Consider the following 26,158-nt stretch of genomic DNA (forward strand, 5'->3'; position numbering starts at 1 on the left):
TCTCTGACAATGTGACCATGAGAAATGCAGTATTGGTGGCAAATGATGCAAGCTAGGAATGTAACTTATCACTTTATAATAGGAAAATATACAAGCAATACGCCACCAGAAGTATCTGTAAAATCTGCTAATGGTCAATCAATAGCTATGATAAGAGTATCACTCATCGCAAACTGTTTTTTTCCACAGGATTTTCTCTGTAATGCTAAGTTTGGTGTGCACATCACGCTGTTCATAGTTGCTGGTCATAACATTGGACTGTTTCTCAATGGGTCATTTTTTCCTTCAAATGCAGCATATTTAAATCAATATCAAATCATACCACAGAGCTCTTTATTACCAGAGATCTTTTGGACAGAAGTACATAATCCAGATTTTCTGAAGCAATAGGCAGGTGGTAGCTACTGTATTTTCAGCATTTTTTTCCAACTTGTACATTTTAGATTTACATAACTTGGTTTCACACATCTGAAGAAGAAACATGGACATAAATCTAAGCTTATCTTTGAAGCATTTACAATATTTGATTTTTTTTCTTTCCCCCCCTGCCATTCCTTTGGACTTCCAGTAGGAAGCTGGAACTTGAACTTCCCCTTATGTTGATGTAAATACTCATTTTTATGTTATGCAAAGAACAGCATGACTTGCACTCATGAGAATGTGGTACCCATCCAATTCACCACTGAAACACATGGGGATTTCATTGGCCGAGGTGAAAAAACAACTGAGATCTTCCCAGTATACAGTGTGTTACTGTGCATATCACTGAAATACATGATCATTGTGACTCCAGGCTGGTTGAATGTTTTTATTATTGTTTTCAATCTGGTGCACTGAAACAAGGAAGGCTAGCTGCGTCAGGCTCTTAATTTGACTTCACGTTTTATTAGTCATTATTTTTGCAAAGGCCTTAATTCCCCTCTAAAACATTTTAATTAAAACAGCAATTTCTCAGTGCCGCACTTCACGAGCAAATTTTGCAAGAACTTCAAAGATGCAGATGTTTACTGAATTTGGTGCTGTGATATTTGAGACTGCCTACTGGCAACGAAAAATTCATAAACACCTCTAAGAAACTTTGCTGCAGTAATGACAACATTCCCTCCTCATATTTTAGCAAGTCTAATATTTTCCCATCTCAGCAGATGCATTTCATAGACATGGGCATAAGCATTATGTACTCAGTTTGAGCCATGTCAGATATACAGCTACAGGGTAAATAGCTCCTATTTGTGACACCTTGGGCTTCAGAAAAGCACATAAAAGGCCACGTGTTAGTCTGTGTGCAAGACACCTTGCAGAGCCTCATGAGATGTGATTATGGAAACTGGAGTTTGATCTTGGCTTTCTCTGCAGCCCTCCACAGTGATTTTGAGTGTCTGCTCAGCTCTGTGTGCCTCAGTTTCCACCAGTAAAGGGATGATAATGCTCCCTGGCTTCTAATCCCTTCATCTCCTGGCAGCAGGGCCTATCTTTTAGTTTATCAAGAGCTTCCTAGCTCAAGATGGTCATGGAGTTTTTAAAAGTGCTAGTTCCTGTAAAAATGAGAAATGCTAGGGACTTACTTGGGAGGAATTTCTCTTGTTGGCGAATGAGCCTGGAGCTAATCTGATGAGCTTGTTCTGGGAAGACTCTCCAAATGGAGAAGACAGGGCTAGGAATACATGCCTGTGGCACGCCACATCTCACGTGCAGCCTAGGGTCCAGATGCCTTCTGTAGACCAGCAAATACATGACCAGCTGGCCCATGCTCTTGGCATGGTTGTCCCTGGCTCCACCAGTGGAGCTGATCTCCAAGCAGTAGGACCTGCAACTGGTGGTAGGGCTCATGCTCCTCTTTTAGCCTTTCTGTGCACAGAGGAGAAACAACTTTTTAAGACATCTTTCAGTCTTATATCTTTTTAAAAGGAGGAATAATAGCACTACTTCTTGGAAGCAGTATATCCATTTTAACTGTGAGCATCGGGCAGGGACCAGCATAGAAAGCCTGCATGGAATATGGTGTGACACATCATGTAGCTGCTTTAATACACAATGTAATTACAGTGACAAATTTCTACCTCTTGAAACATCAGGTGTTGAAGTGGTTGCCCTGAAGGAGAGAGAAAGTTAGTGGGAGAATTTTGACCGAATCTGGGTTGGCAAGTGCAGCACTTGCTCTGCGTTGGATTAAAACTGATTAGCATGGCCAAAGGGGTCCTGTGAGAGACAGGAAAGTAGGGTGAAAGGAAATTGGAAATATTAAAGAAATGAAGTTGGACTGGTTAAAACAAATTCTACACTTCTGTACTCCTTTCTGATGTGGTAGCATCAGGCATGCTGAGGGCTAGACTGAGCAGACCTTATGCGTGACAGCAAGATACTTTTCTGCATGAATAAACCCACTGAAATTAATGGGACCGCTCACAAAAATGCTTGGGAACATGGACTAGGCTTGCACGTTTGAGCCCTCAGACTCCATCTTTCCTCAGCAGTGCAAGGGCCAGGCTGCCTGGTGAGCAGCACTCGCCTAGCAGGAGCTGGGGAAGCAGAGCATTCGTGGGCAGCAGCTACGTGTCCTTGGGACACATCCTCGCTGAAGAGCATCTTCTCTGAGCTGAACTCACCTTAGTAAGAAATGTTAATTTTAAACCAGAAGGAGCTACTGTTGAAATAAAAGCAGGGCTCAGGCACAACTTGCTGACTACAGACTTGTGCATTTGCTGTGCCGTGGAGGTGTCCACGCGTGTGCTTTTAGCAGGTGGCAGGCGCTCGGCCTGAGACTTAGCCTGACCTGTGCTGTGGGTTAAATGTAGCTTGCTGTTGTACACGCGCGTGTCCAGGCGGGTGCCCCCCGCGGCGTGCACCGGCCATAGCACCTTGCCCATGTGCTTGCACTGTCCACACAGGCGTTCGATTGAACTTAAATGCTTGCTCAACAACTACAAATAGGCTCATAAAAAAAAAGTATGTAAAACCCTTTTCACATGTCGGAAAGAAAAGATATAGCTTTGTTTCAAAGAATTAGTGAGCGAACGACGCAAAGCTTCGAGTTGGTTACTGGGTTTTTACTATTGTCTCTACCAGCTATACAAAGTCTGAAGACATTGTATGTACAGTACATCTTTAATAAGGGAGCTCAGAGCCTGCCAGACTCTGCCAAATAAGCTTTTAATACATACTGTACTTCACTCAGCAGTTGTCCTTCTCTTCTTCGTGGAATATCTAATAGCTCTAAAAATATTTTCTTGGAAGAGGATAGGATTATCATTGTTAGATATCAATTATCAAGTATGGTTACGTAAGCAAAGCCAGCATGCTAGTATTGCACAAGGGGAAAAGCCTCCAGGACACGAGGAAGTGGAACAACGAAACGCCCTCGATGCTCCGCCGAAGGGGACGGGAAGCTCGGGATGCCGCAGCGGCATGATTCATGTAGCTCTCGGCGTCCTCGTACTGCAGCGCGTCTGCTTTGCCTCTGCGCTGCCTGATTTCTCTCTGAAACACGTAGGGATCTTCCAGACCATTACAAAAAAGAAAAAAAAAAATTACAGCAGCTGCAGCAAAGTGGTAGTATTCAATTTCTTGAAGAGTGAGGCTTTTATTTCAAAATATCATATATTAATATATATATTAATATATATACTTCAAATGGTATAAAGTAAATTGTAGATCCAAACTTATAATACTGCTTGTACTTCATAATCTTGGAAACTTTACCAAAGAACCGTTTTCTTCACTTTTCGGATGTCAAAAATCAGGGGCGTTATTTCCACAGAATACGCTTTTCACACAGTAAAGCCACTGTTATCTAGTCAACAGTCAAAGTGCAAATAAGAAATCCATTTGGCTTGTAAATGCTGCGAGGCTTTTCAACCTCCGATAGCGTGTCCTCACGCGCCAGCCGGGCTCTCGCCGTGTCCACGCGGGCGGCTCTCCGTTAGGTTCTCGGGTGGATCTGCAGGAGGGAAGCACCGAAGTTGGTTATATAAAACTTTAGGAAAGGAAAGAAAGACCTGGGTGGTCTGTGGCATGTTGCATTGCTTATCATATAGCTGAGCTGAAATCTTGATCACTCTCCCCTCCTTGGGCTGGCGGTAGCAGCTCCTCCTGTGCTAGGACACGTGGGTGGAACCAGCTTTCAGGTTAATTTGGGCTCCCTCCTTGCGTGCTCTTATACAAAGAGGGGTGTGAGGGACCTTATAATAAACTAGAAAGTCTGACCGATTTTATTTAGTCACCTCGGGGTGAGATAATCCGGCCTGCGTAGCACAACAGACCATAAAACCATCGCTCTTTATGACAAACACCGGCATCGATCCAAGTGAGCGCACTAATGGCTTTAGGAGGAAGTGCTGCTGCCGAGAGGGTTTTTTAGGATGCTGGAATAAGAATGACCTACCGGGAGCAAAAATAGCTCTCCTGAGCGGAGCCTTTTGTTTTCTTCCCGTGTTGATGCACACGGATGAATGGCATGAGGGGTCCAGCCCTTCACCAGACAATTAAGTCAGCAAAGAAACTCAAACTGACTTGAATAYGAGCAGGCTCAGGCATTAAATTAAGACTACAAATTATTAGCTAAGCACTTAGTGATATGATGAAATGCAGCAATAACTCGTAGCAAGAGATATTTATTGCCTGGTGCTCTACTACTTCCAGCTGACCTAATAATTGCAGAGACCGTTATCACAAAAACAGGGCTTTTTTCACTGCTCCAGAGGAAAATTTTAACTGAAAATCATTTGACTTATTAACCTGGCCAGACAGTTAATAAATAAATAGAATCTGGGGTTCTTCTACTGTTTCCCTCCCTCCCTCCCCCAGTTGCTATATCCTGCTCTCCTGGTCTGCCRTTGACAAATGATGCTGCTGGGTTTTCCCTCCCAGGACACGCTGGCGGCCCTTCCTCGGTGCTGTGCTGCCGCAGGTATTCCCGCAGGCTGCGGAGCAGCGGCGAGTGCCRTGGGACTGCGGTCACTTTGGGGGCTGCTTGCTGCAGTACAAGATGTGTGGTGGCTGCTAAGAAATGCAGGCTTTTCCCTTGGGGACACTGTAAAAGGGGAAGAGCCCGAACTTTTCACAGAAAGCTTTGAGACTTGTGTTCATGTCTCTTTTTTTTAAGTTAAAACTGGGCCAAAAAATTGAATTGCCAAGTGATTTTTTTTCCCAGTGTTCCAGTCACCTGCTCTGACTATCAATAGAAAACAAATCAATTTGGAGGCGGTGAGCTTTACATCTTTGGCTTTAACAGCTTCATTAGTGAGCTACATTAAAGGGCAAAACCTAGGAATAAGTGCATAAAAAAAGTAGGAAAGCAGGTCCTGCTGGCAAAGCCTTCACTGGATCTGATGTCCATCTACTGCGAATCAGCATTAATCCCTTTGGAGAACCAGCCATGAACTAATACACTACACTGCAAGATCGTATGTCATGTGTATGCATTCAAATCTATTTATATATACATACACACGCATTTGTGTATAATATATTGTGAGCCTTGAAGGATATATAAATAGGTATTTTAACCCTGTGATCTATAAATGAATGCTTTCCTGGTCAGGGCAGCAGCTGCTCAACACAAATGTATTTTGTGGAAGGAAAAGCCTCTGTTAAAACTGTTTACAGCCTATGGTGATTTGCTCCAGTTTCTTGGCTAATCACCATAGATATTTCTCGGATGTTGACTGATTTGTGTTGCTTCTTCTGCTTTCTTAACTATATAAATTAGACACACATGGCCCARTCTTGTAGCCCAGACTGGGGGCAGCACAGATTATAGTGTAATCTTTCTCTGATGCCATCTGAAATGACCAAACAAAGAAAAAAAAATTGCCTGTTCCAGGATCTGATTGCTTGTCTAGCAACATAAATATAAAGTAATACTTGACACAGCAGTAGGGATTCGAGCGAAGTTTCAGGGATTATGAAGTAGGATTTTTGCTTAGAAAATGCAAGAGACAGTTGCTAAGCACATCGTGTCACGTTGCCTTTGCCAGTTGTGGTCTGTAATGATATTTTGAAGCAACAAAGCAAAATTTTACTGGAAGCAGCACGATAAGGTACTCCCCTCTCAAGCTAATTAAAATAATTCCTGTGGGTAAATGATAGAAATATTTTTTTCACTTATGAGCACTCACTTCTGTAAGTATTTAATTTAAATGAAGTGCAATAGCGCATACTGAATAGATCGGCCCATACATCTGAATATTAATGAAGCTGTTAAATTTCTAGCGATCACCTCTAGGCGCAGACTATTGCCGAGAACTAGCTTATGTGATGAGGCCTGGGGGAGTTGAGGGCAGGACAACTTCACAGAAGAAACGAACACGGTTCCTAAGTTATATAACTTCCAGGCTGGCTGCAGGAGTGCTGCATTAGTATTATCGGTTTGGTGCCACTTGTGTAATGTAAATACCAGAAGTATAGCATACTTCTGCGTGTTACTTATCAGTTTCGAATCTCGCTTTCTTCCTTTTTAAATCCCTAATTGGTCAAGAAAAACGTTGCCGCACCGAGCAGGGCACGCAGGGGGTTTTGGCTCCCCGGTGAGGAGCATGCGGCGGGGCACGACCGTCGAAGGCTGTTTGAGCTCGGCGGGGAGCAGCTGTGAGCAGGGAGCGATTCGCAGCAGCGACGCTCCAGGAAGAAGCCGTGTCACCGCGAATCGCGGTCGGCCCCTCCGCGCTCTGCTCTGGGGGACGGCAAAGCGACTGTGCACGTCCTGTTTTCAGATGCCACTTGCTGCCTTCTGCAAGGAAAACTTCCTATGTTAATTGGTATTTTGGTAATTTAGTGAGGTGGCTAGATGAGAGCCGTCCTGGAAGACGGCGTCTGAGAAACTGAGTTAGTCTGCAATACAAATCATTCTTGCCCTGGGATAAAATCACATTCAGGGGAGGAAAAGAATTCAGAAGGGGTGGGGACCAAAAGGCCTAGGAGACATGAAAAATAACTGGAGTTGGGAACATGGAAAACAGAAGTAAGGAAATCGTGACATTAAATGTGATGTTCCTGTGAATTTTTAGCCAGGAACTTGCATGCTAATAAGCAGAAAAGTTTCTTGAGCATCTTGCTTTTTTCCATTTAGCAGGTTTCCAAAGATATTGTCCATTTTGTTGAAAATAAAAATCTTAGTCATACAAAAACATGTTCTGAACTGAAAACATTGTAATTTTCTTGGGGGGGGTGGAAAATCAATCATGTGGTATGAAAACAATTTAATTAACTGTTGAATACAGGTGTATAGGTAGCAGTTTTACAAAGATGTTTGGCTTTGCATTCTGCAAATGTTTCAAAACTAGAATCCTTTTTGGAAAGACACTTTTCTTTCCCCCCAAAGAAAATCTCATAGTGGGAGAAGCTTAGCCATCACAACCTGTTGGCCCGTGTTACCTGACTCTTGAGCATCTCCAGGGTATGTTCTCAGGCTTTTTGTGTTCACAGTCCTGCCTTTTTGAATGAATCTCCCAGTTCTCCCCACTTGCTGCGCTTTGGTTCACGCTGCAGAATTAGCCTCAGAGTGGGCAAACTGGGGTCTTTCCAGACGAAAGCGAAGCGGAAGGTGTACTGCAGGAACGAGCCCAACGCCTGCTCCAGGGCTGTCTAGCAGGGCTGTGCTCAGGGCTGGGGCTTGCCTAAAGTAAGACCCAAAATGCAAGTAGTGGGTTGAGTTTCAGCTGAAAACCTCAGTTGCAAACTACCCATAGAGCTGCCTGGAATAGGTGTGGAAGTATGCAATGATGGTTGAGACATTAACTGCAGCTGTGACGCTGGGAAAGATGCAGAGCAGCAGGTGTTAGTGGTTCCCTTTCCTATGAACATTTCCTGGGTATAGACAGAAAGAGGACTTACTCTGGTGGTCTTGATTTTATTGCCAGTTGCACACATCCATCCAGAATTATCAGGCAACGTCTTACATTCCTCTCCCTCTAGGCAGGGCTCCATCTCGCACCACCATTTCCCAATCACTATTGAAGCTAAAAGAGAAAAGATGTTCACAGCTGTATAAAATGAAAAATTGAATTAAATAACATCTCAAGAGGCCAACGCTGCCCTGAAGAAGCAGAATGTCTGTTCTAAACCCTTCATGTGAAATCAGCTGCGAGTGGCCAGTCTCAGGTCTTTATGGATGTGTACAAGAAGTGTCTCAAGTCTAAAGTGATTTTTTTTTTCTTTCTCCCCCTGGAATATCCTCCAGGTCTTCATGATTTGTGGCTGAGGGAACCCCCAGAATCAGCAGTGTTTTTTGCTTTTAATACCTACAGATGACTTTCTTCCATAAATCTCTGCATCATTTTTTGAACCCATGTAGATTTTTGGCTTCCCCAATATCCTGGGGCAAGGTGTTCCACAATGAGAAATAGATGGAAATGCTGAATAGCAGTAGAAGTTCAGACTGTTAGTTGAAACACCATCATAAATTTTATATCAAGCATATTGTCTCTATCAGTTACTTTTAATTTCCAAATGTTTAACATTCTTAATAATTACAGTGTTTGGATCTTGTTGTTTGAATTTAATTGGCACATATGTTTACAGCTGTGAGTGTATCTTCACGGAGGCTTTTTTACCTGGGAATTGGTATCTGTCTATAACCTTAATTGCATCTTAATGGCATTTTTTGTCTGGGGATTTTGATAAACTTTAACTGACCTTGGAAATTGCAACTAGTTGGTGTATGAGCAGCTCTATCTGTTGTTTGTTTTCTGTGGTAAGAATTAATTTCATGGTTGCATTCATGAAGCTTAACTGTCAAAGCTTCTCACATGCCATAGAGATTAACCATTTTGTATCTCATTGCATGGGCACTTCAAGCCCATAAGATGTCTTTGAAGAAGCAGACAACATTGTATCGCAGAATTCAGTCCTGGAAAATGGCCTGTTGTGCATGTGTTGATTTTAAGGACATTCCAGAGCTTATATTTAAGGTCTTGATTTATTTCTTATCTGGCTGTGATCTGTTTGTGCCTATAGACAAAGTCCTAAGGAAGCATCCAAAGACATCTGCTGCTGCTTAAGTGTAGCTTCATCCGCATATCTGAATTAAGCGGTTGTGCAAGACCCTATTTCTCTAACCTCTCACATGTGATTAAACCACACTGAAAAAACCAACTGCATAAGACATTTCTAGATACTGCCTCATTTCCTCATGCGAGAGAAGGCTCTGAGTGGAACAGCGAGCAGGAGATGGTGGAAGAAGGAGACTTAGCAAGGCTCAGAAGAGACTCTAGTGTTTTCAGTACAGTTTGACTTGCACTTTTGGTTTCGGCGAGGTAGGTTCTAGGTGACCATGTCTGCAAAATCATGTATCCTTGCTATCTATGCGCAGTTACGCCCATCACGCTGCCCTACCACACCTGCTGTTGTCCCACCTGAACTACTGACCGTGCTGCTCTAATCGTAACTGCTAGGAATGGTTCCCCTTTGATCTTAGCTCTGAAAAGAAAATTGCTTTTTCCAGGACTGTTCCAATTTAGCATTTTGTCACTGGTTTTCCAGTGGGGTGCATGAAAAATGAACTATTGCCAGCAGGGTCAACCTTCAGCAGCTTTACACACTTCTGGCGGCCGCACCTAATTCCCTCTTCTCCCAAATGCTGCCTTGGCTTCCTATCCAGCTTGCTTGGCTGCAGACTAACAAATAACACAGGCTTGGACACAAACATGTGTGCGTGATACTATAAATGTATATTCTATAAAAGGGAGACTTACGCATACACCTAAACCAAGCCAAAATACCATAACCTTTAGATAGGAATGTAATAGAGGGGGAAAAATGCATCCTGAAAATAATTGAGATTGATTAAATACAAAATTATGTCATGTGCCCAGTAAAGAAGTTGATTTTTGTATAAAGCTGCTAGTAAACTCTGGGAAATAATGATGGTTAATGTAGACTGGAAAACCTTGCAAAAAAAAGTCAACATGTGCATTCATTATATTTCCTTCAAAGTGTGATTAACACTTCATTTTAAAAGGTGAGACTATAGTTCCTAAAATAAGCTGGACAAACCAAACTCTGCCCACCTGTTGAGATGTTTCATCCAAATGGTATATGGTCAATACATCTGGTGGGCCATGCTGGCGTGCATTCAAGTAGAGCCCAAGCTAGTGCAAAATAGCACATGGGGGGTGAATCTGCACTCTAACAATAGATTGTGCTGTGGGCAAACTGAAAAACCAAATCCTGCCAAAAACTGGCCTTTGCACCAGTGAAACATCTGCAGAGTATGGGTGGAGAATCCTACGATTTGGAATCAAGCAGTGGTCATAATTATTTATTAGTAGCAGTGCTGTAGCATTAAATAATCACGGAAAAGGATCCTACGGTGCTCGGTGCTAAAACCACTAAACTAAATGCTCTGGCACAGGGAGTTTACAATGCAAGACAGAGGAGATGAATACAGGGTGGCATGGGGAAGCAATGCTGTTCATTGCAATTAAAATGATGTAAGTATTTATTGAAGCTGTTCCTAGAAGCCCAAGTATTTGGGTATTAACCTTGAAATAAAATCAAATGCAAAGGGACCACTGAACTGTAATGTCAACTGATTCAACTAGTAGTGTGTAGCTTAGTGTACCTATTAATTCGTGATCACAGCGTGATTACAGTCACGAAGGCAGCCCAGCAAATGCATTTGCACTTTTCTAAAGGACCAGTCACTAATGTTGCTACCAGCGGAAACTGGCCAAGGTTTGCTGATGCCTGCTTGATCTTCTGAGTGAATAAACATGAACCACCTTTATACATCAGTGTGATTTACACCATATGCACAAACAAGTCTCAGAGAGCCCTGTCCTAATATCAATTATTATCAGAACAGAGCTCATCCCTGCAAAATCTCCCACTCACCTGGATAAGAAAGATGCTGCCTAACCATTTGTCTTGCAATAACTTTCTGTGGGACTGTGTGCACCGCAAGACCCACATGGATGTGACCAATGTGATACCAACCTCAACAGGTCTGCTTGGAAACAGTTTAGGAATGCAAGGTTAAATGGGAGAAACTGAAAACTCAGGGTGCTAATTCCCGTTTGTAAGTTTGGATTACTACAAAGCTCGCTGTGGTCTAGTCCTCAGCACTGTTCTGTGGCAGGGGGTGCCAGAGCCTGATGAAAACTTATTTTCTTTGAGTTTTGGGTTTGCAATTTTTCACTTCTAGTAAGAGCCTTTCAGTCTTTAGGACCAGTTACCTTCCTTGGGCACTGCTGATCCTTGGAGGTCTACTTGTTTTCAAAGTTTTCCACCTCTAACTCAGTTCAGAGAGGCAGGAAAAAGCTTTAAAATGAATCACGGCTTGCTATGTTTGAGATAGGTATCCCTGCACAGGGGAAGAAAAGCTTCCCTGGAGAATGCAATTTAGTTTCACTCCGTATAGGCTCCATGGCTCTGAAATGTGCTAAAGAGGTCATGTGAGAGAGGATTGTCAGAATTAAGACGTTTTCCCTCGGGCACGTCTGCATCCCAGATCTGGATCGGAGGAACCTGAGCTTCTCTGCTACCCAAACTGCTAATTTTAGAGGAGACTTATAGACTCCTGTTAGGCAGCAGGCATCACAGGCTGTGAACGCTCATGTCATGCTGAATTAGACGCTTGTAACGTTTTGGAGTGGTTTTCATTGTGCTCTTTCTCACTATCTGGGGAATACATGAAGCACCGAGTTTTTTCATGCAAGACTGATTTTATGGAGACAGATATCCTCAGCCATGTGGAGAGGAAAAGGATATGATATAAAAAAGGCTTGACTACTCCTGCTTTGCTTTTTTCTTCTTTTTTTTCCTCTTTCCCCAGTTCTTGCTGGTTTAAACAAGGGATTGGTTATATCTGAGTTTTTTTCAAGAAAATGCATCTTTTATGGGAATATTAAACTCTAAGCATCCAGCTAATGGAGCTGGGAAGAAAAACAGCTTTCTTTAAAAAAAAAAAAAAAAAAAAAAAGTTGATGTTTTTCCAGTCCAGTTTAGACTGGATTTTTTCACCTCTGTTTGCAAAGCTATAGAAAGATAATTTTTGATCAAAATATTTAACTTGATACATTTAAACTTAGTCTGCTTAAATGAACACAAAAATGCATCTGAAATGACATTTTCTAGTCGTGTACAAAATAGAGAAATAAAATACAGATAAGGGATCTGGTGATCAAATTGCATATAGGGAACGAGCAAGAGAATAGCTTATGTTTGTTAGTGTTTATGTGACTCTATTGCATTTTAAAATGAACGTATTCCCAAACATACTTGCAAAGGCCTTGGATGGCTGCAGGGAACTTCCAAGTTGGACTGAATTCAGCAGGCTTCAGCCTGCAAAGTTCATGAGAACCTTCTTGGTTTGCATAATGGTGGAGACCTGGTTTTGACTTGGTCTTGTACGTCACCTGGAGCACAAAGGTTTGGTGCATGATGGCAGCTTCTGCTGGCTAGGACAACTGCCCCTCAAATTTCAGAGACAAATTTTTCTATTACAGGGTTGCAGTAAAAATGTTCTGAATACCCTCAAGTGTCTACACCTAAACTGAGATCAAATCAACATGAAAATATTAACCATCCCATCGTTTTCCCCTTGAATCAAGCAATATTTGGAAAAAAAGCTGATACACAATTTATTTGATTAAAACTTCCCTACTTGTTAAAACTCTCAAACTTGTTGAGGTTCACTTTTCTGTCTTCTAGGTCCTACATTAAACTGCAGCTACTCAGTCCCTCAAAGCGGTCGCTAACTGCCCTCTTACAGGTGATGAACAGGAGATGGCAGAGGGAGGTCTGGGAGAAAATGTGCATGCGCAGCCCAGAGAAGCGTAGGCACTTGAATTGCATCATGTTTGCTACTCAAGCATGGATAAAAAATGCGGATACTTTTTCTGCAGATGCAATTCTCCTTTAACATCTCTGCATCTGTACTGAGGAAACTGCTTTAACAATATGACAAGCTATTTATGACGATAAATACAAATACATTATATTTAATAATGTAACAGTCTGACATTATTCATAGTATAATATGCAACTTTAATTCATGTTTATGGAACACCCTGAAATATGAAAAGAGGAGCAAAGTATCATCATGCATTTTTTCAATGGTTTTGAGGGGAAATGTGCTCTATATTAAAAAGTTGCAAGACTGCTTCTGGACTAGCCATTATAAAGCTATCTCTTTTTGCCTGTGATAAAGTACACGTGTTTTGTTTATATACAAATAGGATGCAAAGGAACAGAGATATTGGACCACGCTTCCTCATGGTCACAGGTATCATGTCACTCTAAGGAATAACAGGGAGAGTTTGTTTGCAAAAGCAGTACGACTCTCGCTGCAGAACGGGCAAGTTTTTACGGTAAATGCAAGGCAGTCTGTTTCAATCTAGTTCCCACCACAGAAGATTGATATAAATAAAATCCAAATAGAGAACACATTTCACAGATGCCAGCAGTGAAAAGGACTTTGTCAGCCTAATGAAAAGATATCAATTTTCTCCACTTTATTCAATAACTTGTGAGTCATTTTCTAAATGGATTAGATTAAAGGAAAGTTCAAACTCCCTGCGAGAGCGACTTGTGCTGATGGAGGCTTTAGGCAATGGAAATAGCATAGAGGTAGGTAAAATCTTTTAGGCGGTTTTGTTTTCAAAAAACTGATCCAAACGAGACTCGGAGTAACCCTGTGCTCACCTATTCCTTATGAAACGCAATCGCAGAGAATTGAATGTGGCCTGTAGCTTCTCCTCTTTTACTGGGATGCCATGGGGTGCAGAATGGATCACGGGAGCGGGAGCACGCTTTGAGGAGGAGGACAAAACGGGAGGGAAAGATGATGTTGTTTGAAGGACTATGTATTTCATAAACAGACTGAGATATCATTTACTCTGGGAGTTGTAAAGCAGTAGTCTGATAAGTTAAAGAATATAAACCTGAAACAAAAGATTTCAGGTTGAATAATGCTGTCTCAGAGAAATACAGGATGTTTGCTACTGGGAGTCCATCAGGCTCTCTGCTTTAATTCAACCTTACTTAATTTTAGCAGCATCAATCTAATGCTCACCCAGTGTAATACTTTGCAGACTTTGATAACAGTTCTCTCATAACGCTGGGAAAACTGAAGTTTCTCCTTGTTTAAAATACAAGCATAGCGCACTCAGTCTGGCAAGTGAGGTCTTGTATCTCCAGATTGCCTCAGATCCAGTTCTGCTGTGTGAATTTCATTTTTTTTTAAATTGTAGTAAACATTAAAAACAAGATATCATGTTGATATTTTTCTTTTAGAACTTTTTGATTTTATTAATTCACTGGTGCAGAAACTTTAAGGAGAATTTAGTCTTTTTTTTTTCCATCCAGAATTCTTTCTTTTTCATTGCAATATATTCAGCAGCCAGGGGAGGATATTTTTTGAAAGCGTAATAAGTGTCTGAAGAGCTCTGTGGGCTGCATTAAAATACACATGTAAAATAGGAAAGGGCAGATTAGATGCAAAGAATCCCTGAACAATTTCCTTTTAAGATCTGTATAAACCAGCAAAAAGGGTGCTAATTCAACAGCATGAAAAGACTTGCTAGTGAAAAAAACACTTACATTGCCATTTTCTAACAGTTGGCATACTGTTAGGTAATTTGGAAAAATGACAGGAGCACGCTGTATACTTCTCTCCTAATAATATGACTAATAGAGACAGCGTTGGCTAATGGCCTGGGAATCAAACTCCTGAGGTTTGTTTAATCCCAGCTCTGCCTGCGACTTTCTCTATAAGTAAATCACCTTGTTGATGTCCTGACTTTCCATTTGTAATTTTATTTACTGACCTGTTGATTTTCTACGCTATATTGCAGCAGTTTGGGACTGACCTTTTCCTTTCTGCGTGCAACAGCTAGAAGAATGGTGTCTTGCACTGGGACTGGGCATCCTAGGTATTATGATAATAAATAGTGACATTAAAATTAGATAATGTCAATGTGCTGCTAGGAAGTTTTAAAGCACTGAATACAAGCTAAGCTTATTAACTGTTAGGAAAGGAATAGTTTGGCCATGACAAACACGCTTTAGAAAATTCTTATTGGATATTATGTGGCCAATGTGAGGCACAAGCTCAGCAAGGTATTTAAGCATCAGGTGAAATCCACTGGTATTTAGCAAATGGCTTCATCTTAAGCGCATGCTTGACTCTTTCGGTCTGGTAAGGAGCAGATTGCACCCAAGATGGCTTGTGAAGCTGCCGGAGGATTTCTAGCTCTGGGATGGCTGTGCCCTGTCGCTTAGCCAGGTAGGGACTGGCTTTGTCCTGCTTCCACGTCCCTCTCTTTGCACCTTGGGAAACAAATGTTGCTTAGGCTTGGGGCTGGAGGGCACCCGTAAGAGAAGAGGGAGCCTGATTTCTCACGGGTGGCACCTTCGTGGGGAGCGAATGTGCGTCTGCATGTCCATCGCTGCATTAACAGTGGCAGCACTCGGGTCCTCGGAGCACTTGGGGAGTGCACGCCGCTGTTCAGAGGGTCAGCTGCTCTTTTGGCAGCCTGGTGCACGCACAAAATCATGCAGGCTTTAAGGAGAACTGTCGTATTTGCATAACTTATCTTTTGAGTTGGCTAGGACTTGGTATCGCTGAACCTTGACTTCTGGGTTTCAAGCATTCAAGTTTGCTCGCGGGTGAAATCCCAACTACAGCGCAAGACCTGCCACTGAGTAACTGGAAAAGTGCAAAAGCCAAGAAAATTCATGGGGAAGAAAAAAAATTCTGGGCCTACAGCTCAACCTGTGAGAGCTTTTAAAAGTCTCAAATTTTAAGGTGATAAAAAGCGAAGGCACCAGATGTTGTCAGGCTTGGAGGCAAGCGGGTTGTGTTGCTCCTTCCCAGAGATCTCGCAGGTCCCAGCTCACTCGGAGCGCGTTCGGCAGCTTGCTCGCGGCCCCTCTGTGTTTGTCGCTTCCTGATATTGTGCTCAAATGGCGTCGGCGGCTTTTTTAATGATTCCACAGTTCGCTGATCTCAAATGTGACCAGTGCTTGACACATTTCTCTGATAGTTATGGATCATATTTGATATTTTAACCGAATCTTTACCGCATATTTATCTGGAAACTTGATTTGTACAATGAAAGGCAGAGCAAGCCTTGAGGAAACAGGTTTTTGCCGCTATGACAGAAAGAAAGGACGTGAAATGATAGAAAAAACCTCTGTATGATATACTTGTCTCCCCAGAAGTGCATAGGGTTTTGCTGTGACCTTCAGGAGTCCCGGGACAGGGCCTCAATGTGGTTTTTGGAAATTCTTGGAGTCATGCATGGCAGCATCCATCAAAGGCAAGTGTTGACCCTCCCACCTTTATTTAGAGTTATATACGTGTGAGTTTATTGGTGATTGACATAACCTCCCTGCAAAGAGAATGGGTCATTTGAAAGCAACCTGCCAACACTAATGAGCGTTAATGAGATTAATGTAAACCCGAAACGCTCACATGCAGGCGGTTAAAATGAATGCAGGTCACCAAAAATCCCCTCCCAATCTATATGGGGAAAACTGATCTTCTGTAGGTCAAGGAGACCCATTGCTGCTATTTATTTACTGAAGTTTTGAACTGAATCTGTCCCTCACTGAAGAAGAAAGCTGAGAGCAGGCTGATAAAATATTTGTGCAGTTTAGCAGTGTTATTTACCTCCTATTTGAACTGCTTCTAGATAGCCCAGTGAATGCTTAATCTTATTGTTATATATTTAATGAAATGCCAATGAACTGCAGCATAATTGCACATTTTTGGGAAGACAATAGGAAGCTGCTTATGAATATTCACATATATGTTTCAGCCTGGGGCTGAGGACTGGCATACCATCAAAGAAGATGCCTCCACACTGTGTTAATTTTTCATTAATAATAATTCATTAATAAAGTGAATGGATAAGTTGAACTGCAGAGCGAGAAGAGCCAGGCTGTGCGAGGAGGACGAGGCGGGCACGCGGGGGTTTTGGGGTGGCCTTGCAGCGTTATTCCTCTGGCTGCCGCAGGGAGCATAAATCACAAATCCCCGATGAGTTGTCGTGCCGCCGTGGAGCTGTTTGCTCACATGGCCGTTAACGCCGGGAAACGACCGTGTTGAAGCAAAGGTGCAATTGCTACGCCTCCTCCCTCGCGACAGCGGCCGGGAGCCCCCAGGAGGAACAATTATTGCTCGCTTTTGCATTAGAAACCAATGAGCCGCACTTAGGGGCTGATCCAACAATTACTGAAGAAATGGGGGGAAAATCCTCCGTAATTTTTTGTGGGCTTTGGGCCAGATCTGGCACCTGTAAAGCTCGTCCTTTGCTCAAGCRCGAATGCGCTGCGCCCCGGGAGGCTGGTCGTAGCGAGGTGGAAGGGAAAAGCTGCAAGATGCGCTCCCGAGTGCGAGAGTCCATTAGGAAATTTYGGCCAAATTAGGTGCCAGAAATGTAGCTTAGCAGCAAAGTGCTCTATGAAAGAAAACTGAGAAGGAATAAATTATATAAATATAATACATTTATAAGGCATAACAAAGCATGTATAATATATTGGGTAGTTAGCTCTGAAATTATGATGCTGCTTGTACACAAATCCTATAGTATTTGTTTCCAGTCCACCGAGAAGATTCCTGTAAACAAATAAATAAGGAAAACATTTCCTTTGAGACTGTGGAAATTTATACACAAAATGATTATGTGTTATTGATCAATGAAAAACATCTTTTTTTAGTCTTGTATGTGTTTTCCCATGGGAAAATGACTTCCTTAAAATGCAAGCTTTTGTATTGTCATTATTTTTCTGTAAAAATATGAAGTCCTTTATGCTTTAAAGGCTTAAGGCTGAATACCATGATTTGGATCCCAAAGCTCTGAAAGTGCTGAAATACGTGGCTGGGAATCCAGGACTTTATCTGTAATAGCAAGGGCTGTTAAGTGAGGTACCTGCCGCTGAGGAAAATTGCTGTGAGAAGTGGCAAAAGACCTGAAAGCAGAAATGTCAGAGATCGGCGTGAGCGATAAAAGGGCGATGCTTGTCCTAAAACCTGGATTTCAAGGAATTTCAGAGAAGAGAGGCTGCTAAGAGGTGTGAAGTACATTGAGCTATCTGCTGTTCTCACCTTAAAAAGGATGGGAAGAAGGATAGTAATCAGGGCTGGAAAATTCCTGAATCCAAGTAAGTCATAATTTTGAGGTCATTACAAGAATCCAGTGGCTTTAAAAGGATGCGAGTATCATAGTTGGTCTGAGCCTTGTAGTGGGTTGACCAACTTCRGCAGATTTAGCGCCAGCAATGTGCCTGAGGGCCTGATTCTTTCCTGTGGGATTAAATACGTGTTTACGGACTATGGCACCTGCCAGGACGGGTCCGTCAGGGCTATTTTGAGCACACCTAGCACACGTGTGGCTTTTTCTATTCTAATAGTAGTTGAGCTGCCTAACTGGTCCATCACCGGTGATTAAAATACCTCTCACGCAGCTGAAGTTCATCCACACTTGACCTAAGGCCTCATAATACAKTCGCGGTATGTTCTTTTTCCCCCGAAATATTCTGCCTGTTGTGTCCTGCAGCCTAATAAAAATGCACAAACCTGCTACCCGATGGACACTTATGCAGAAGAACAGCGGCCGTCATTAGTGTCCCGCTGGTGCGCCACGGTCTGCTTTGCAGAGCAAAGCGGTGCGGGTCGAAGCCCTCCCGACCTCGCCCCCACGGAYGGCCCGGGGTGCCCTGGGGAGGGACGAGAGCAGCCCTGGGCGCCTGCCTCAGTGCGCTGCCTATTTGCCGGCCACAATAACTGCAGAAACGTGTTTATAACGGGCTGGTTTAGAGCTGGCGGAGTGTTATTTAACCCCTCGCCAGTCCRCAAGCTCGTGTTGCAAACGCGGGTCGGACGCTGTAGTTCACTCCCCAGTGATGACCTAAGGGAGATTTTCTGGTCCTAATGAYGGTGCTGTGAACTTGCGATTGGTGTGCAACTTCACGCGTGGTGCCACCAAAAGGCAGAGCCCGCAGATGCCGCCAGGAGGTTAGGCGGTAGTTATCTGTAGTTTTAGTTATTTGTGGTTATTTGTGATTATTTCTGCTGAGAAGAGAAGCAAAGATCCAAATTCTCCTCCATGCATTGGGGATTGCTTCTAGCCCTTATGGTATAAATAATACATCATCACTTAAACCTCCACAGTCCGGCTCTCAAAATGTATCTCAGAAGGACACTCTTTAAAATCTTTATGGAGGGAGCTGTTTTCAAAGGTTATATTAAATGAGCCAACTGCTTCTCCACAAGGTAATTACTGATTTATTAAAAGTGTTGTATTCATTCCAATCTTCTTGTTCTGTAATGTAAGACAAGTCTAATTTTTTTTTTTTTAAGATTAAAGAACATTTTTTTTTGTAAACAAATCCCTAGCTATTACTATAAATTACATCATGCATAATCTTGACATGATAAATTTGGAGATATTTCAGTGCAACTATGCCAGTACAATCACAACAAGAACTGCAAGATTGAACAAAAATTGATGAATTGAGTACACAACACTTTGTATTACATATCATAGCTTAATTACTGATTCAGTATGCTTGGAATAAGCGAAGCAGGCAAATACTAAATTATAAAAGCTTATCAGCAAGACTTAAAAACAGTGCAGTTCATGAGTGGATATTAAAATGACCTTAACTGACAAGTTTTTCTTTGAAATTATGTTTTCCTTCAGTGCCTGTAATATTTATTTACTGTGAAACATTTTACAGAGCTGAGAAGTCCATTAATGGGCACTYGAAATTTCATAGCAGTGTTGGTATTGGCACAGCTCATGTCTTTTTGCTTCCATTCAATTTAACTCAGAGTTGTATTACTTTAAAAGATGAAAATTCGCTATCGCTTACAGAGATTTTTTTTTTTTAACCTCAGAAGAATCCCTGGTTTGCACTTCTAACTAAGTCTTTACTACAAATAATTTATCTGATGACCTTACTCTATTTTCTTTGGAGTGAATAAGCCAGAATTTACAGAAGGATCATTATTTCTTATGTTTGTAGTTCACAAGATGTGCTTTTGAAAAAAAAGCTATTGCGGGAGTCTCCTGTGCACTCTGTGGTTGGCTGATTCTTAGGGGTGAAGCTGCAAACATGGTCTCRTCACTACAAATAGGAGTTTAGCATTTTATTTTTTGCAAACATCTGTCCTTGTTCTAGYTGATCTCATTAATGTTCATACAAAATGAATGCAAATGGGGCCCAAGCATGCCCAGTGCAAATTCTTTTCCAAATCTGAGCATGTTTTAGTGTAAAATGTTTTGTAGCTGTTCAGCTCTGCCAGTTGCAGAATGTATTCCAGTCAAAGCCCTCTGAAGATGCATCGCTAAACGAAGATACTGCAAATTGCTATAGTTACTAACAAAAAGGACAAGAAGTTGTTTTAGATGGACTTTTGTAATACTTCTTGTTCATCTTTTTAAAGCACTTTAAAACAGCAACACAGTTGAAATAGCTGGGTCATCTTTCGAAACACTTACTTCCACAGATACTTTAAAGTTCAGGAGCAGATCAAATTGTAAAGATTATCAGCTAGTTAGTCCCCTAATTCTGGGCATTATGGTGCAGTCCTCAGGCTAGTAAATCTGTGATTTTCTGCTTTAGCAGTGGTCACCAGCAGAAGAGCAGATGGATGGAGAAGAGAAGCAGGGGCCTGGGCAAATAACTTGGAAGACTCTAAAGGCTGGATACAAGGAGTTGATCCTCCTGGAGATGAGTCCATCTCTATATCCATTTTTACGAGTGCTTTGGTTTTTTTGGCCATCATGAGTTCACAGTCTGAGGCTTCGTAGCGTGGATATCTTCTGATCTATCCTGCATGACCATGAATTAACTTTACAAAGTGCTTAAGAAGTCCCAGTGTCTGCATCAAGAGGCTCCTTGAGCTCAGGACTATAAAGAAAGAAGCCCGTGGTGAAGGGGATCACCATGCGATGTCTCTTTATTGAATCAGTTTAATAATCCTAATCCATTACCTGGATTCCACAGAGCTAATGCCAGTCCTGATTGGCACCTGCCATTCGTAATGGGTAATATCCGTGACAGCCCAACATGACCATGTGCACCAAGATTGGGACTCAAAAGAAGGCAATGTCTACAAAGTGAGTCTTAACCCATAACCTCACTATATAACATTGCAAAACCAGAACTCCAGGGGGTTCGTTTCATGTGGAAAAGAATTTCAATGGTTTACTTGGGGAGSTTTTTGCCTTTTTTTTTTTCCTCTTTTTTAGCCTGTCCTCTCAGATAACAAATCCCCTTGCACTGCTCAGGTTTATCTGCCATACAGTTGTAGGATTGATGTTCATCCCAGTAGCACTTACAGTATCTGACTTCTCACTCAATCAATCGATCTGTGTGAGTGATTTCTTGTTTTGCTTGCTCCAGGCTTCTCTCCAATACCTTTATCTCCCTTCCTCCTCTGTAATCCAGTCTCCACCACTGTGATCTCAAAGCCAAGGCTGGAATCTGATGGCTCCTCCCACAAGATAACGAGCAGGTGTAATTATACCCACTTCTACTTGATTGTATATCACATTTAGTATGACACTCTAAGACCAAAATGTTCATGTTTCCCTTTAAACTTCAGGTGCTGCTTTTCATTTTATGACACCACCTAGAATAACGCTCTTACCCTGGACCTTGCGATGGCAGGCAGCAGCACTGTCTTTGGCACAGAGGTTATCTTCAGACTTTGTAATTTAACTTTCAATAAAGATAGAATACGATAATATACTACGAGTGCCTTTTGCATGGGCTTACTCAAATATTTATAACTTCATTTAAATAATTAATATGGGAGTTTTAATAAACTGTTTATATTCACAAAAAGCATAATTTTCAGGAAGTGCTGTTCAGGTACTAGGCACCACAGGTAGACCACCTGAATTAAAAATAGTATCTTGCATCTACAGTTTATATGACCTTTTTCCAAGTTGTCTAAGGCTCTTTTCTTGGTGGGAGAAAAGTGTTTCCATTGAACTGGTTAAGCTATGCACTGCACAGACTCTTTTAGGAAGGAAAAGGGAACAGCCTTCTATTAGCCTGGGGACTGTCAAGAGTGAAGTTTATCCAAAGAAACAAAACACGTTGTTTTAATTAAATATGTCAACATAAGTCCTTTTTTTTTTTTCTTTTTTTTTTTGAGCAATTGTGGCTGCATACTCTTCTCAGGAAAGAGAAAACAAGATTTTCATTCACTGGGACAAGTTTTGCATTTATTACCACAGCAGGTCATTATTTATTCATACATAAGCTATCTAAGTGAGCCTGTGACCATCTTAATTTGGTTAATAACAATCAAATCCTATTAACAAAAGCAATTATTTCACAGGAATCGAGCCAGCTGGGGCTCTCCAGAAGCCCTTTAATTCCCTGCACGGTCCCACTGATTACCTTCCTCTGCCTGCTGAAGCTGGGTCGAGCGTGCAGCTCTTGGAGGAGACCTGGAAGGGCATCGGATCCAGGCTACTGTGGATCAAAGGGAAGTGCCTTTCTGTCTCAGTGTCTCCCACACCTTTGCATGTCCATTTCTTTTATGTTTTGGGGGAACCAACTAAGACTTTTACTTGTCCGTGGGTATCAGTTATGCACAGAGGCAGAGGAGGGATTTAAGCCATATGATGCTCAAAATGACTACAGGCATGTTAAAATTGTTTTTCCTCTAACTCCAGCATCCTTCTGTGTCATGTTAAAAGCCTAGTTCTYGTTATGTAGGGTCACACACCTGCACCCCATACTGCTGCTGGCTTTTGGCCCATGTACTACAAGGAAGGGGAGGTGGGATTTGTTACCTCAAGCTGTATCGGCTGCAGGGCAAAACTCCCCTCGCAGCACTTGGTTTGTACTCTCTAGTCTTCAGAAACTGGCACGGACATACTTGACTCCTGCCCCACATATATATAGCACTGAAGAAAATGTTATTTCCTGCCATCCTCTAGTCACTAAGTGGTAGCTATTGCTGGCCCAAGGCATGTCCCTCACTACGTGCACGGGAAAAGTCGCCTTTCACTCTGGTATCGTTCATCTTTGAGGTTAACTTTAAACTTTCCTGGACCCACCTTGGTGCAAGCAGGTGAGCATGGCTTTCTCCAAAAGAGAATCCATTGCAGGTCCATGAACCGCTGAGCAAGTGCTGTGTCTCGCTAATGCGGAAAGCCATGCTTTTGAGATGCCAACTATTGTCACTGCTGCGGGCAGTGTGAACTCAAAGTCATATCGCAAAGCCAAACTTTTTACGCAGGAATGGCAGGTGGAAAGAAGACAGATTTCCTCTTTTTTCCTCACCTCATCTATATAAGCACAAGCAAAAGCTCCACCACATTTAGGAAGATGATCGTAGACATTTTAAGTATCAAACAAACCTGTTCTTATCTTCTAACTTCATTTGCTGTCTTAAAACTCCAGGGTACCCCGTTCCACAAACACCTTTTCTTTGCTGTACCAGCTTAAACCACTAGCAATCACCAGCTTCAATCCTGGAGAGTGCTTAAGCAAGTAAACCAGGGTTGATATCAAGGAAAGAATGGAAAAGCGAAAGTATGCAGATTTCACTGGGCACACTATAATTACTAATAGCAGAACAGGTCAGCRTTTCATGCTTATCCCATGTAATTCAGTCACAGCAGTACTTGTTTTATTATTAATTTTAATAGAATAATTCCCTTTCTAAAGAAAAAAAACTATCATTAGAGGGTCAGATCCTCAGGTAGTGAAGATATGGTGAATTATAATACTTTGCATTTTGGAATCTTTTTTCCTTCCTTTCAGAAGGGATTCAGTAATTGATTCATTGCCAGACATACCTACAAAATCTATGTTAAACGAAGCAAAACAAGGGAGCAAATACCTGCAAAGAGTTGATGGTAAAATTTACGTATGTACGCTGTGTACGTGTGTGCCTGGTAGGTGCATGTACGTACACACACAAACCCACCGGTGCCTTAACCACCGGTTCCCAGTTTGTTCCAAAGTCTGTCTGGCGAAAGCAGCAGTTCCCATAGTGATACACGTTTCTGAATTTGCAACGTTAAGCGTCCAGCTTGAGCTCTGCAAAATGGCAAGGAGTTTGGGATTCCGGTAAAATCCGTGCTGGGTACTAACAGAGAGAAGGCTTTAGACTATGAGCCATATAGGTGACCTACAAAATAAGGAACAGACATATGAGATTATTATCTCAAGAGCACAGAGAGATATGCAAACCACTTAAAGTTTGCTCTTGGCCACCAGAAACGTCTGGCAGGCATACCTCATACCTGCAGCTCTCATATTTCATGTATACCTGAGAATAAGCTTAGACCTTAACCAGCAGTCATTTGCTGCCCTCATGTCCGTTCTGCCCTGCTTTTCCTGTTTTTCCTGACGTGCTTCCACCCTCCTGTTTTCAGGCCTGGAAGAGCAGCCGCAGCACATCTACTCGATTGTCAGGCCTGGGGTGGTGGAGGTGAAGGGAGGAGGTGGAAGGAGGCTGAAGGAAAGCCGAGAGCAGCCACCAGGACCTGCTGGACAGCTTCTGGTCCCTCCTTCCCCTCTCTGCCTACGAAAATAACAGCAGGGGTTAAATGAGGTTTTTTTCTGTACTCCCTTGGCTATGCTTTTCCATGAGGTAGGCAAAGATGGATGTCAGGCACCCACTGACGATTTTCCATCCGGGATAAGCAAAACTTCACCAGCAGGGTATATCTTCTCTTCCGAGGCCGAGAGCAGCTCCAGTCCCACATAATACATGATGAGGGTTGTAAACACTGCAATTGGAATGTCTCTGGCTCTGTAGTAAAATGCAGTGACTGTGTATCAGCCAAATTTTGGGATGGAAAAAATGTAGAAGAATAGTACCTGTAGCTGAAGCTCTGGGGGAATTTACATGGATCTAGTGCAAGGACATAATTAAGCAAATCCCAAAGGCTAAAGCATCTCTTCTCGAGATGAGCTTCCCAAGCTCTCCAGCGGCTTCAAACTGTCGAAGGGCCTTACTTTGCTCAACATGCAAATCACAGCRGGTTTGGCAGCAAGCTAAGATCTGCCCGTGGCTCAAAGTAAACAGCGAGGGTACGGCACCCACGGAAAGCCACCTCCACCACRGCGGCGCTCTGCTGCGGCTCCCATTTGGATGCAGATGTCTTTCCAGGGGATCGGGCTTCAGCAGGCTTCCAGTTGTTGTAATTCAGATACGTCAAGATGCTGCCTTATATTAAATTCAATTGCATAGGGAATTGCTACTGTGATTAATTGAGTTTGTGGCCTCATCCACAGGTAGGTGCCCTCTTGTTGTGATTAAGATAAGCCATAGCTTGAAGCATAAGTTAAAATACATGTCAGTTTTGTCAGTCAGTGGTGCCACCATTGAAGTTTTAACTTTTTTAAAAAAGAATTTCAAGATAATTGTTTCCTTTACCTCTGCTAAAGTTTCATATCCAACTATTTTATTTCAGGGTTCTGTTTAAATTGAAAACACTAGAGCATTATATGCAAAGAGAAATCAATCTCAGAGGGGGAAAAAAGAAGTACCAAATATAGATTAAAAAGCTGCCTCTCCAAAGATTTTGAAATATGAGAGGTCTGGCTCTGCATGTAAGATTAATGACAGCCGCGTGCGTGATGAATAGTTCAGCTCAAATCAGGGGAAAGTTTCACCCTAAGTATCTGCTGTTCCCAATGTTGAAACTCTAATATCATCTAGTCATACAGCAGGTGCTCACGGTTTTCTTATTCTCCCAAACTGCACAATGAAATGAACAACAAAGAGAAATAATACGTATATTATAATCAACCCACATCACTTTATGACAGAAAGGTAATTTCTCTCTCTGGATATCTTTTTCCATTATTTTTATATATGGAAATACACTGGCTTTGTTCATTTCTTATTAAGAATGTAGATACGGCACCAGTGACAGACTTGTCTCACATAGTGACTTATGAATGGAGCTATTCTTGTACTTCAAATTGTAAGTATTTTTTTGAAGAATGGACAAAATGAGTATTCAGTCTCTGTGCATTCAGGGCTCAATCCATGGCCATGGAGCATTCAAAGGCTTTGATTTTGCTTTGGGACCTTGTGGGGAGACCTTCCAACTCTACCTCGTGGGCAGGACTGTTGTTGCCTAGGGAAGTGCAGAATCAGGCCGAAGTGTCTTCTCTAGTGGCTGATGTGCTCCAAGATTTTATATTTTAATATAAATGAATTATTCAA

The 26,158-nt window shown here is 42.2% G+C and overlaps 1 protein-coding gene across 1 annotated transcript in view; it reads right to left on the reverse strand.

Annotated features, from left to right (window-relative positions):
* Nucleotides 1–3,094: 3,094 nt before the first annotated feature.
* FAM19A1 (family with sequence similarity 19 member A1, C-C motif chemokine like) overlaps nt 3,095–26,158 on the reverse strand; it is a 229,608-nt gene continuing 206,544 nt past the window's right edge. The window contains exons 4-5 of the mRNA XM_026074963.1: nt 7,831–7,955; nt 3,095–3,937 (exon numbers count right to left, since the gene is read on the reverse strand). Of these exons, the coding sequence (XP_025930748.1) occupies nt 3,920–3,937; nt 7,831–7,955 (143 nt within the window). The 3' untranslated portion in view covers nt 3,095–3,919. The remainder of the gene's footprint in view (nt 3,938–7,830; nt 7,956–26,158) is intronic.

The sequence above is a fragment of the Apteryx rowi genome, unplaced genomic scaffold (genome assembly GCF_003343035.1).
Source record: "Apteryx rowi isolate R43461 unplaced genomic scaffold, aptRow1 scaffold_4, whole genome shotgun sequence".
Taxonomy (NCBI): Eukaryota; Metazoa; Chordata; class Aves; order Apterygiformes; family Apterygidae; genus Apteryx; species Apteryx rowi.